This window comes from Spinacia oleracea, chromosome 4, assembly GCF_020520425.1.
Source record: "Spinacia oleracea cultivar Varoflay chromosome 4, BTI_SOV_V1, whole genome shotgun sequence".
Lineage (NCBI taxonomy): Eukaryota > Viridiplantae > Streptophyta > Magnoliopsida > Caryophyllales > Amaranthaceae > Spinacia > Spinacia oleracea.
This window is the reverse complement of record NC_079490.1, coordinates 108,265,401-108,278,171: the sequence shown is the minus strand read 5'-3', so window position 1 is coordinate 108,278,171 and position 12,771 is coordinate 108,265,401. Positions and strand designations below refer to the sequence as shown.

General features: G+C 36.2%; 1 protein-coding gene across 2 annotated transcripts; it reads right to left on the bottom strand.

Moving 5' to 3' along the window:
• Nucleotides 1-850: 850 nt before the first annotated feature.
• LOC110802422 (lysine-specific histone demethylase 1 homolog 3-like) lies at nucleotides 851-7,012 on the bottom strand. Of its 2 annotated transcripts, XM_022007863.2 has the most exons (5): nucleotides 6,694-7,012; nucleotides 5,046-5,111; nucleotides 4,584-4,681; nucleotides 3,935-4,386; nucleotides 851-1,073 (listed from the first exon to the last, which is right to left on the bottom strand). In XM_022007863.2, the coding sequence occupies exons 3-5, from the start codon at nucleotides 4,624-4,626 to the stop codon at nucleotides 1,017-1,019; spliced, it is 552 nt and encodes a 183-aa protein (XP_021863555.1). In that variant the 5' UTR covers nucleotides 4,627-4,681; nucleotides 5,046-5,111; nucleotides 6,694-7,012; the 3' UTR covers nucleotides 851-1,016. The 2 variants fall into 2 exon arrangements, with proteins under 2 accessions (XP_021863555.1, XP_056682949.1); XM_056826971.1 differs by lacking the exons at nucleotides 4,584-4,681; nucleotides 6,694-7,012 and having other exon boundaries at nucleotides 5,046-6,463.
• Nucleotides 7,013-12,771: the final 5,759 nt, after the last annotated feature.

The window sequence follows — 12,771 nt, the reverse complement described above, 5'->3', positions numbered from 1 at the left end:
AACGGCTAGTTTTTAGTCGCAAGCTTCCTTAATCCCCAAGCAAGACTACGTGCCAAACAACGTACAATTCTAATAAAGGTATGCCCACTACAAGCCAAGCACAAGGACAGCATCTTCGTCCTTGTTTGGCAGCTTCTGTGCCACGCCAGCTGCGACAGGCGCAGCTGCTGCGCTGAACGCTGGCGTCAGCTGGCGTTTAGCCCTTCATTTTCCTATTTAAACCCCTAATTTTCAGCATTTTAGGGAGGCAATATACAATCAGAACGTCGTAATACAAAAATGGCTCCTCAAAATTCAAAGTACAAAACCCTTCAAAAACTGCATAACACTAGAGGAAAAAACCTCAAGTGCGGGCTCATTTTAAGGGGTTTAGTGCGGGCTTTTACATGTGCAGCACATGGCCTGCCCGCACTTGATGTTTCTCAAGTGCTGCCAAAATATTGGCAGCACTTGATGTTTCAAGTGCTGCCAATTTGGAAAATGAGCCCGTACTTGACATATTTTGTGCTGCCAATTTTAGAAAATGAGCCCGCACTTGATATATTTGGTGCTGCCAATTTTGAAAATGAGCCCGCACTTGACATATTTGGGGCTGCCAATATTGAAAATGAGCCCGCACTTGACATATTTGGTGCTGCCAAATTTGAAAATGAGCTCGCACTTGACATAGAAATGGGCAGCACAAGCATAAAAATGAGCCGCACTTGATATAAAAATGAGCCGCACTTGGCTTATAAATGAGCCGCACTTGGCCTATAAATGAGCCGCACTTGATCTAGATTTGTTGTATAACCGATTTCCCTGCTACATATTACAATTGGACCACGCCACTATTAACCTCCATACGTCATATCAAAAGTATCCAATTACATAGATAATTAAATTAAATATTATATAATTGTAAATATAAAAGTCGATTACATTACAATCATATGAAAAACTAGCATCCACAATTTAAGATTCAGTACAAGAAAATATCAAAGACAATCACTGGTAATGAAGTTTGCCAACATTTCTCAAACTTCATCTATCTCCTCAAAGGTGAAAAGACGCTCCGTCGGATTATTGAATACCTTAAAAAGATCGACCATCAAAAAATATATATACACTTTAGTTATTTTATAAATATTGAATCGTTCAATAAATTAAGACTGTTCATAACAAACATATAATGAACCGTATAATAATAAAATTGGTTAATTTCTGTCCCAACATTCATCCAATGAACTTAAATAAATATTTTAAAGTCCTTCCATGTTTAATAAACTTAGTTTTATGTTTCAAAGACTCATTCTCACCCATTTTGGTGAATTTATGCACATTTAAACCTCGTTAGTTCATTATCGGTCACATGTTGTCTAAAATCGCTAATTTCGATCCCAACTTTCAACTAATGAACTTAAATGAGTATTTTAAAGTCTTTCCGTGTTTAATACACTTATTTTTATGTTTCAAAGACTCATTCTCACCCATTTTGGTGAAATAATGCACATTTAAGCCTCGTTAGTTCATTATCGGTCACATTTTGACTAAAATGGCTAATTTCGGTCCCAACTTTCAACTAATGAACTTAAATAAGTATTTAAAGTCTTTACGCGTATGGTTACACTTAGTTTTATGTTTCAGATACTAATTCTCACCCATTTTGGTAAAGTTATGCACATTTAAGACTCGTTTGATCATTATCGGTCACATTTTGACTAAATGGCTAATTTGGATCCCAACTTTCAACTAATGAACTTAAATGAGTATTTTAAAGTCTTTCCATGTTCAATACACTTAGTTTAACGTTTCAAAGACTCACTCTCACCCATTTTGGTGAAGTTATACACATTTAAGCCTCGTTAGTTCATTATCGGTCACATTTTGACTAAAATGGCTAATTTCGGTCCCAACTTTCAACTAATGAACTTAAATAAGTATTTTAAAGTCTTTCCATGTTTGATACAATTATTTTTATGTTTTAAAGACTCATTCTCAACCATTTTGGTGATGTTATGCACATTTAAGACTCGTTTGATCATTATCGATCACATGTTGACTAAAATGGCTTATTTCGGTCCCAACTTTCATCTAATAAACTTAAATGAGTATTTTAAAGTCCTTCCATGTTTAATACAATTATTTTTATGTTTCAAAGACTCATTCTCACCCATTTTGGTGAAGTTATGCACATTTAAGCCTCATTAGTTCATTATCGGTCACATTTTTGACTAAAATGGCTAATTTCGATCCCAACTTTCAACTAATGAACTTAAATGAGTATTTTAAAGTCTTTCCATGTTTGATACAATTAATTTTATGTTTCAAAGACTCATTATCACCTATTTTGGTAGAGTTATGCACATTTAAGACTCGTTTGATCATTATAGGTCACATTTTGACTAAAATGTCTTATTTCGGCCCCAACTTTCAAATAATGAACATAAATGAGTATGTTAAAGTCTTTCCATGTTTGATACACTTAGTTTTAGGTTTAAAAGAATCATTCTGACCCATTTTGGTGATGTTATTCACATTTAAGCCTCGTTAGTTCATTATCGGTCACATTATGTTTAAAATAGCTAATTTCGGCCCCAACTCTCAACTATGAACTTAAATGAGTATTTTAAAGTTTTTCCATGTTAAATACACTTAGTTTTAGTCTTTAAAAGACTAATTCTCAACCATTTTGGTGAAGGTATGCACATTTCAGTCTCGTTAGTTCATTATCGGTCACATTTTGAGTAAAATGGCTAATTTCGGCTCCAACTTTCAACTAATGATCTTAAATGAGTATTTTAAAGTCTTTCGATGTTTAATACACTTAGTTTTATGTTTCAAAGACTCATTCACTCATTTTGGTGAAATAATGCACATTTAAGCCTCGTTAGTTCATTATCGGTCACATTTTGACTAAAATGGCTAATTTCGGTCCCAACTCTAAACTAATGAACTTAAATGAGTATTTTAAAGTCTTTCTATGTTTAATACAATTATTTTTATGTTTCAAAGACTCATTTTCACCCATTTTGGTGAAGTTATGCACATTTAAGCTTCGTTAGTTCATTATCGGTCACGTTTTGACTAAAATGACTAATTTAGGTCCCAACTTTCAACTAATGAACTTAAATGAGTATTTTAAAGTATTTCCATGTTTAATACACTTAGTTTTATGTTTCAAAGACTCATTATCACCATTTTGGTGAAGTTATGCACATTTAAGCTTCGTTAGTTCATTATCGGTCACGTTTTGACTAAAATTGCTAATTTCGGTCCTAAATTTCAACTAATGAACTTAAATGAGTATTTTAAAGTCTTTTCATGTTTAATACACTTAGTTTTATGTTTCAAAGACTCATTCTCAACTATTTTGGTAAAGTTATGCACATTTAAGCTTCATTAGTTAATTATCGGTCACATTTTCACTAAAATGGCTTGTTTCGTTCCCAACTTTCAACTGATGAACTTCAATAAATACTTTAAACCCTTTACAAGTTTAATACAATTAATTTTATGTTTCAAAGACTCATTATCACCTATTTTGGTAGAGTTATGCACATTTAAGACTCGTTTGATCATTATAGGTCACATTTTGACTAAAATGCCTTATTTCGGCCCCAACTTTTAACTAATGAACCTAAATAATTATTTTAAACTCTTTACATGTTTAATATAGGGGTGTTTTTGTCTATTACCTTCCTTTGTTACCTTTTTTTCATATGTGTGCCAAAATAAAGTGCGTCAACTAAAAAAGAACAGAGGAAGTATTAGTTGCTAAACAAGGTTATATCTTTATAAAATAAATACACAGTTAAAGTATTCCTTTCTAATTTCCTACTCAATGTTCTTGTCATTGTCATTTCCGTCTCCTTATAGTAAGTTTCATTAATAAGCTGATTAAGTTTGCATTTATAAGCTGATTCAAAGCATAAATGATGGGAAGGTAACAAACCTCAGCAGCCGCTACAGCAGCAGCACGAGCAGCATCTGCAGCTGCAAGAGCAGGTTGTTCTTCTTTAGACAACGGAGCGTTCCCATCTTCCTCTAACTTGTTACCTGGTCCGCCGTTTGAAACTTGTGATGCTGATGATCGAGCATCTATTTTTGAGCCAAACCCAGTTTCCAGTTTCACTTGCTTTACATCTAGCTTCTTTGAGCTCGGATTGACCTTATTTCCAGCTGCAGAATGCTGCACATGTATAAGAGGTTTCCTCGAACCTGGATCTTTCCCTTTCTCTTTTGAAGAATCTGAATTTGTCATGTGTCTCAATAACTTCAAGCCACCATTAGTAGTCTTCTCCTTACGGAAAACCTTAATCCACATGTTAACCAACTGGCTTGCGATGCTGCGTATGTCACGGCTAGTATGAACACAAACTTTCTCTTTGACAGTTTTTCCAATACCTACATTTAAAACCATAGTATTTACATATGAGAAATCTACTGAAAGTTGCCATACTTCTTATGCAGGAAAACACACAAATCATCTTAATATCACTGTTCGAGCACAAAAACCTTACTTCTGCAAGGAACAGACATGAGTTTAATTGAAGGAAAATCAACAGTTGAAAGAGGATTGCAAACCAAATATAAGCACAAACCTAAGTCGATCCTTGACATCCGTACAACTTGTGACAATATCATACATGTACTTCATCACGTAGTAGCCGCACTACGTATTGCCCGTTTGTTGTGCACACTTGGAATCACACAAATAAAATGCATGTAAGACAAAGGTAAGTCTTATATTGTATGCTACTTAAGAAACAGGAACAACTAGCAGTGGTTTGATCAGCCCCAATAGCATTTCATGAATATGATTATCCAAGAATAAAGTACCTTAGAAATCAAAATTACATACTCGTATTACATAATTGTGTCCTAAGCAATTTGGGAAACTTCCATTCCAGTCAGTCATAATAAGCATGCATCAAAATATCCAAATTCATTATTTAGATAAAACCCATTCATGTATTTATCTTTATGTAAAGAAAGGCCGGGCAGGATTATGCAATCACCATGACAGAACAGACTACTAATTTTTGCAAGTTACAGGGTCAAACCTCTTATTCCCCCAGGAGGAATTTCTGCAGGGATACTGTGAGTCGTTCTCTTCCTATTGTCTTTATCTTTTCGCCGACAGCACATTACACAAAAAAAATGAAGATTATCAGTACTACTGTTGTAGCGACAATTGCTACAATTGTAGTAGATATATGTGTTCCTAGAATGTTGAGGTTAGAATGACTTATTCAAAAGCAGAACTCCAAAATTATACATAAAGTGAATAATGATTGTCTCCAATCCAAATGTTGAAAGCCAAATTCAATTCAGAAATTTGAGAAACACAAACTGAAAGATAAGAAGGAACCGTTGATGTCTTGAGTTGTTAAACGGTGTTACAAGGGAATTTTTGGCTCTGAAGTCTGAAATAGTGCAAAATATTTTAAAACTTTAAAAGATAAAAGACATTATAAATATGCTGCTAATTAGCTAACACTTCATTAACATCTCAACAAAATTAACAAAATTAAACTCTAAAATTAAAAACTTAATTGCAAACCAAGCTAAGACTATTCTTGATAGCAAAACTCAATACCAATGAATTCAAGTAACTAATAAGACTTCTTATAAAAAGTAGATCCAGACATTTATTATAAATTATATATCAACAACAGGCTCTGCACTCAGCAGTTGTGATATTGTTCAATTGATGAATTCCTTGTTACGCCAATGCTCAAGAAAGAAAGACCAAGATGAATGCCAACTAGGCAACTACAATTTTTGATGTTAAGGGAAGCTCCTTCTCTAACAACATTTTGGCATTCAAGTACGCCATTAGTAATGGTGACAGTAACAATGTAATTTTCCAAACAAGGCATAATCAAATACTCGTAAAAAATTCATGAAAAAACAAATGCATGCGACTCTAAGGTTCTGAGTTATGGCCACTCTATGAGAATGTGTACTTGTGAGTGTTGTTTTTACTGAAACTGATCAATACAGCTATTTCAGCTTGATTATACTTTTTTCCTGAAAACTAAAACTAAACATCATTCTGCCCAATTCAGCTATTTCAGCTTGATTATACCTGGTTCCTGAAAACTAAAACTGAACATCAATCTGCCCGACATAAGGTTTTATTTTTATTGCTCATTAACTTTTCCACTTTTAAAAAAAAGAGACAAAAAAGAAAGTAAACTAATTTCTGTTAATTATGAGAATGTTAATTATACTGGTGTAAACAGAAGGGACGCGTTGAAGTCTATGAGATTTTAATTATGCCCGAATAATCTCATCATATGAGACTCAAGTAAATTCTAAATCTCAAGTCTTTAGAAGCTGCACAACTTGGGCTGATTGTACCAAAACCATTTTAACACACAAAATCAAGCAAGAACATCAAATCCAATTCAAAATATAAGCAATATCGTACAAAGTCAATATCAAATCCAATTAAAAATATACAAATTTATAATCTTCATGAACAAAAAAAACCCTACCGTACAAAGTCAATATCAAATCCAATTAAAAATAAAAAATTTACAATCTTCATAAGAGGATCTACTTTATTCAAAATATTCATTATCCCAACCTGGTCGAATTTACTTAATTTATTAACTGAAATTAATCTTTCATTATCAAAATGACAAATCAAAGTTCTATAGTTATTAAAATTGAATGAATACACTGGAAATAAAGAGACTATACTTTTTGGAGATAAAACAAGGGAAGCAAAAGTTAATAACAACAACAGCAAAAACAGCGACAGAGGATCAGGCCTGCGATGGTGGCCGAGGATAGTGCGGCAGGGATTCCATCGCTCAGAGGAGCAAAGATATAAGTACGAGGAGAGGAGGGCACCACCACTTCAAAAACGATGTCGGCGGTGGAGTGGTGGTCGCACCACAACAAGAGGAGGGAGAAAATCAATTAAAATTGTTAGGGTTTGCCCAATTGGGGATTTTAATTTCATTAACGAAGTGGATTAAGGAGATTACCAGTTCGTGAGGAGGCAGTAACGACGGCAACATCAGGAGGGAAATAGAGGAGTGTGTTTCTGAAGGAAATAATGCCCTTGGTCCAAGTATGCATTCAATGTTAACTCTAAAAAATGCGGTTCAGTATTAATTAACAAGTTAATAATTCAGTGAGATCAAGTGAGCTGAATGCCTGACTAGAGGCCGCTTCAGTTCAAGTGGAATTAATTATATTAATCCACAGCTTACTCTTGACTGAACCCGTAGGGTCACACAAATAGTACGTAAATGGATCAAGTATTTAATGGCATTAAATACTCCATCTATGGATATTCGGAATCGATGGATCTTGGTTTCAGTGGGAGCTGAGATCGTCACAGGCAAGAAATGAATACTCCGGAAACGATGATATTGCCGGAAACGGAAATATGGATCGTATCGGAAATATAAATATTATCCAAGTCGTAGATGTTGCCTGAAACGGAAACATGGTACGTATCGGAAAATATTATCGGAAATGGAAATATTGCCGGAAACGGAAATATTGTCAGAATCGGAAATATTATCGGAATCGGAAAATAATTCCGGAAACGGAAATATTAAATATTTGTTCGAAACGGAAATTGATTCCGGAATCGGAAATATTAAATATTGTTCGTATCGGAAATGAATTCCGGAACCGGGAATTTAATCGGAAGCGTATCGTACGAATAAACATCGGACGAGCTTGCTAGACGCAAGGCCTAGCACGAAGCTAGGCCCAACGCCTAGCAAAGCCCGCGCGCGACCAAAGCAAGCAAAGCCCAAACGCGAGAGCAAGGCCAGCAGGCGCGCGCCCCTCGTGGGCTGCGAGCACTTGCTGGGCCTGGGCTCAGAGCGCGCGCGCGCATGGCGCCCCTCGTGGGCTGCTGCGCCTGCGTGTGTGTTTGTGCTTGCGTACGAAACCTTGATTGGTTAGGATTCGTATAAGATTGATTTCCTAAGTCTACTAGATAAATTAAGTGATTGAATTTTAGATTAATTCAGATTCACTAAATCGTTTCCTAGTAGGATTCTAATATCCGATACCCATGCCCTATAAATAGGTGATCAATGCTCACAATTTATATCGAGTATTCAAGTATTCAAAGTGATTTTTGAGAGCAAAAATCCAGTCATACAATTGACTATATGTGCCGAAAATTCTAAGTACCTTAAGGGCGATCCTAGTTGGTCAAGCTTAAGGCGGATCCGGACGTGCTGTGGACTATCTACGGAGGGACGACACTTGGAGTCCTAAAGACTTGTTCTTGTTCGGTTCGGGCGCAGCTAGGGAAGGCACGCAACAAAGTGTATGCATCTAAACTATGCTAAATGATTATGTGTAAATAATATGCTTTCCTGGCTTTATGGTTTTTCCGCATGATTTATGAATTGTCATATGTATCATAACCTAACAGTGGTATCACGAGCCTCTTATTATTTTCATAATCTAAATTGCATGAACATGGTTAAATATTACAAATTTGCAAGAATTAAAAGGGGTGATTAATTTTCGTAATTGTTAATTAATTGCAAATTGCGTTTATTTAATTATACGTACGCAGTTTTTCGGCAGTTTCTTCGTTACTCATCCAAATCGAGTTATTTTTGTGTCAATTCCGCATGTAAAAGGCATTCTAAATTTTTTCGGCCGAACCCAGAATTCTCAAATTCGAAGCCTAACTATGACTTTTCGGAGGTTTTAGTTTTTCGAATGCAAAATTTTCGTAAATTTAAGATGTTAAATTAAATATTTGCGATTCTTGTTGATAAATCTTGAATTTTTGATTGACCTACTGTATATGTTTAACAAGTTTGAATGCCTAGCCTTGTTAATTATGCAATCTAATTTGTAATTATGATTAATTTGTTGTAAATTGGAATAATTTAGAATTAATTTGATTTTCATAATTAGTTATAATTTAATTAGATACCTATGATTAAAAACCACCATAAAAATTGTAAATTTATGTTAAATTTTAAATTTTTATGACCTAGACTTGAATCCATGTTAATCGGAAATCAATTGAATAATAAATTTTTGATTTTTCGCCCTATAATTATGAAATTAATATTATTTATTAATTTGTCATTAATTTTGAATATAAATTTTAAATTTTTATGCGATTCGCTCATATAACTTGCACGCACAAAGCAATGGACGCTACGTGTTACCCTTAAGGGGTGTTGTATAGTGCGGGCATGTGACGACAAGCAAAGGAGCTCGTCGCCCATGCGGTACGGATGCAATGAGCAAGGCCATGGTGCACGAGCACAAGGCAGCAGCCCTGCCTTGTGTCGTGGGCTGTGTGCGATGGGCGAATGGGCAAGGGCGAGAGCAAGGCACGAGCAGTCGCGTGTGGGCAGCAAGCAAGCTGCGCCACAGCGCGCACTGCCTCGCGCAAGCGTGCGAAGCCTAGCGCGCAGCGAGCGCAAGCTCGCGTGCCACGAGTGCTACGCCCCAGCATCGATCGCTCGCGCGCAGCGAGCGCCATTGTGCGTGCGACAAGCGCTGCGCCCAGCGATGGCGTGCAGCGTGCTTGTTGCGACGTGCGACGAGCGCTGCGACCAGCGATGGCAAGCAACTTGCTTGTTGCGACGTGCGACGAGCGCTGCGCCCAGCGATGGGCTGCGGCAGCATGCTCGTGCGTCGAGCGCTGGCGCGCGCAGCGAGCACCAGCTCGCGTGATGCCTTGCGATGGTGAGCAGCAGCGATGCGACGCAGCGCATGGGCTGCGCGCACATGACCAGCAATGGCTGTGTGCGTGTGGCCCATGGGCGTGCGATGCGTGGGATTGTTGCGTTGCGATTAGATCGTTTTGAAATTTTTAATTTGAAATTTTCAGTTTACGTAATTTTAATTAATTTAAAAATGATAATTTAAATTATTTTCTTGGATTTTAATTTTGAATATTGTAATTATAATATATTTTATTTATTCTAATTATTTTACTAAAATTAAAATCATGAATTAATTTAAATACGACTGAAATTAAATGAAACTTTTGGATTCAATTATAAATTTATATGAGCGTTAAATTTTAATTAAATTTGTATGTTTCCGGTTGACTAGAAATACATTTTTATGTTTAAAATTAGTAAAGCATATGAATTTATTGGTTTAAGTGGGAGCCCCTTTTAGTCATAAACTCTTGATTAGGTCTACAAATCCTTAAGGTTAAAACAACTTGATTAGAATTAATAAGGACTGAATAATTTGTAGATTATTGGTGCCCTTGATTAATTGCTGCAAATGTTTATGTGATGCATAATGTGTTTTACTAACCAGCTATGTGGGCCATTCATGATAATGAATGGGTGAATGGTATATATTGTATATGTACTGTTTTGCAGGTTATGAAGTGACTAGTATGGCCCAAATAGGATAGAAAATATGGTCTGCGTACCATTAATTTGAATGTAATTGGTCTAAAGTACCAAAGTTATTTTTCAATTCAAATATGGTCTGCGTACCATCAAATAGTTGTAATTAGTTTTAATTATAGCTTATTCTATTTGAAGAAAATGGTGCCTCCCACGGAGATTATCAAGACAGACTTTGAAGTTAAAGCTTCAAGATGAAGTCGGGCCATACTAGATCACATTTATCTTATGCATGTTTTAAGTTATTTATTGCTTTTAAATATGTCTTAAAATGCATGAGATCAAAAGCTTGATTATGTTGCATGATTAAGGATTTTAGTTCACTTAAAATCTAACCAACATAGTAAGAGCCTTAAGTTCCAAACTTGAAAATTGAGTTAAAAGGTGCCGTGCCAAAATATACACTTGCTTGGATATCCTTTACATCAATCTAGTAATAGTTTTCGCTCAGCAAGGTGTTACTTATTGGTCCTAAAGGGGCAAGGTACACAAATAATTGTGAGTACATGTTAGTTTTGGTGAAACTCAACGATATAAGTAAGGAGTCATTTTATGTCGTGGCAAAATCGATAGGTTTACCTAATAAGTTCTTAGACGTCCCTATCAACCAAGAATAGTTTCTAGACTATTAGCAAAAGGCTTTTGCTTACCTAAGATGTTTTAGGATTAAGTCGACAAACTGTCCTTAGTTCTTCAATGATTTTAGGATCTTGGAATCATTTTATTCACACCTGCCGGAACACATAACTTGAATAAAATGCTTAATGAACATTGAATTATGCATGTATGCTAGAATTTAAGTTTATTAAGAGAAACTGTGAATGGTTATTTATTTGTTTATTCTTTTCAATTGTAGTTTTAAATATGGCAAACAACAATTCATTCAACATTCGATCAATTCTCGAAAAGGAGAAGTTACACGGGTAAAACTTCCTTGACTGGCAAAGGAACTTGCAAATAGTTCTTATGCAGGAAGAAAAGGAGTATGTCCTAGAAGAGGCGATGCCCGAAGCCGCAGGCGACGGGGTCACTCAGGCAGCCCTCAATCGTTGGATTGATGCCAACAAGGATGTGAAATGTCTAATGCTCGCCACCATGAGTGCAGATCTGCAGAAAACGTTCATCAACTCAGATGCTTTCACAATCATCAGTGAGTTGAAGAACATGTTCCAAGATCTGGCTCGAGTCGAAAGATTCGAGATTCATAGGCAAATTCTTGAGACCAAGCTTAAGAAAGGCGAGCCCGTAAGTCCACATGTTCTCAAAATGATTGGACTCATTGAGAATATGAGTCGGCTGGATCAGCAATTTTCTCAGGAAATGGCTATAGACACCATCCTCCATTCTCTTCATAGCGGGTATGATCAGTTCAAACTGAACTACAGTATGAATAGTCTGGACAAAACGCTCACTGAGCTTCACGGTATGCTGAAGACCGCTGAAAAGACGCTCAAAAGTGATAAGCAGGATGTGCTTATGGTGCGTGGGGGCAAGTTCAAGAAATCTGGAAAGAAGAGGAATGCTAAGAAAGGTGGCAACAAGGCCAGCCCAACTAAGCAAACTAGCGCCAAATCTGTAAAGAGGAAGGTCAGTCAACCCACTTCTGAATCCGAATGCTTCTACTGCAAGAAGAAGGGGCATTGGAAGAGAGATTGCTTGAAGCTAAAGGAAGATCAGAAGAACGGAACAGTCGTTCCATCTTCAGGTATTTTCGTTATAGACTGTATACTTGCTAATTCAACTTCTTGGGTATTAGATACAGGTTGTGGCTCACACTTATGTTCCAATCCACAGGGACTAAGAAGAAGTAGAAAGTTAAGCAAGGGTGAAGTCGACCTACGAGTGGGAAATGGAGCACGGATTGCTGCATTAGCTGTAGGAACTTATTATTTGCCGTTGCCCTCCGGGCTAGTTTTGGAACTGGAAGAGTGTTTCCATGTTCCAAGTCTTACTAAAAACATCATTTCAGTTTCTTGCTTAGATGCTAAGGGATTTTCCTTTTTAATAAAAGACAATAGTTGTTCGTTTTATTTTAAAGAGATGTTTTATGGATCTGCTAGATTAGTCAATGGACTTTATTTATTAGATCACGACAAACAAGTATATAACATAAATACCAAAAAGGCCAAAAAGGATGATTCAGATCTCACCTATCTGTGGCATTGTCGATTAGGCCATATAAACTTGAAACGCTTAGAAAGACTTCAAAAGGAAGGAATTCTAGAACCATTTGACTTAGAGGATTATGGAAAATGCGAATCATGTTTACTTGGCAAAATGACAAAGCAACCTTTCTCTAAAGTTGGAGAAAGAGCAAATGAACTATTGGGTTTAATCCATACAGATGTATGTGGACCAATGAGTACAAATGCTAGAGGTGGTTTCAGCTACTTTATCACTTTCA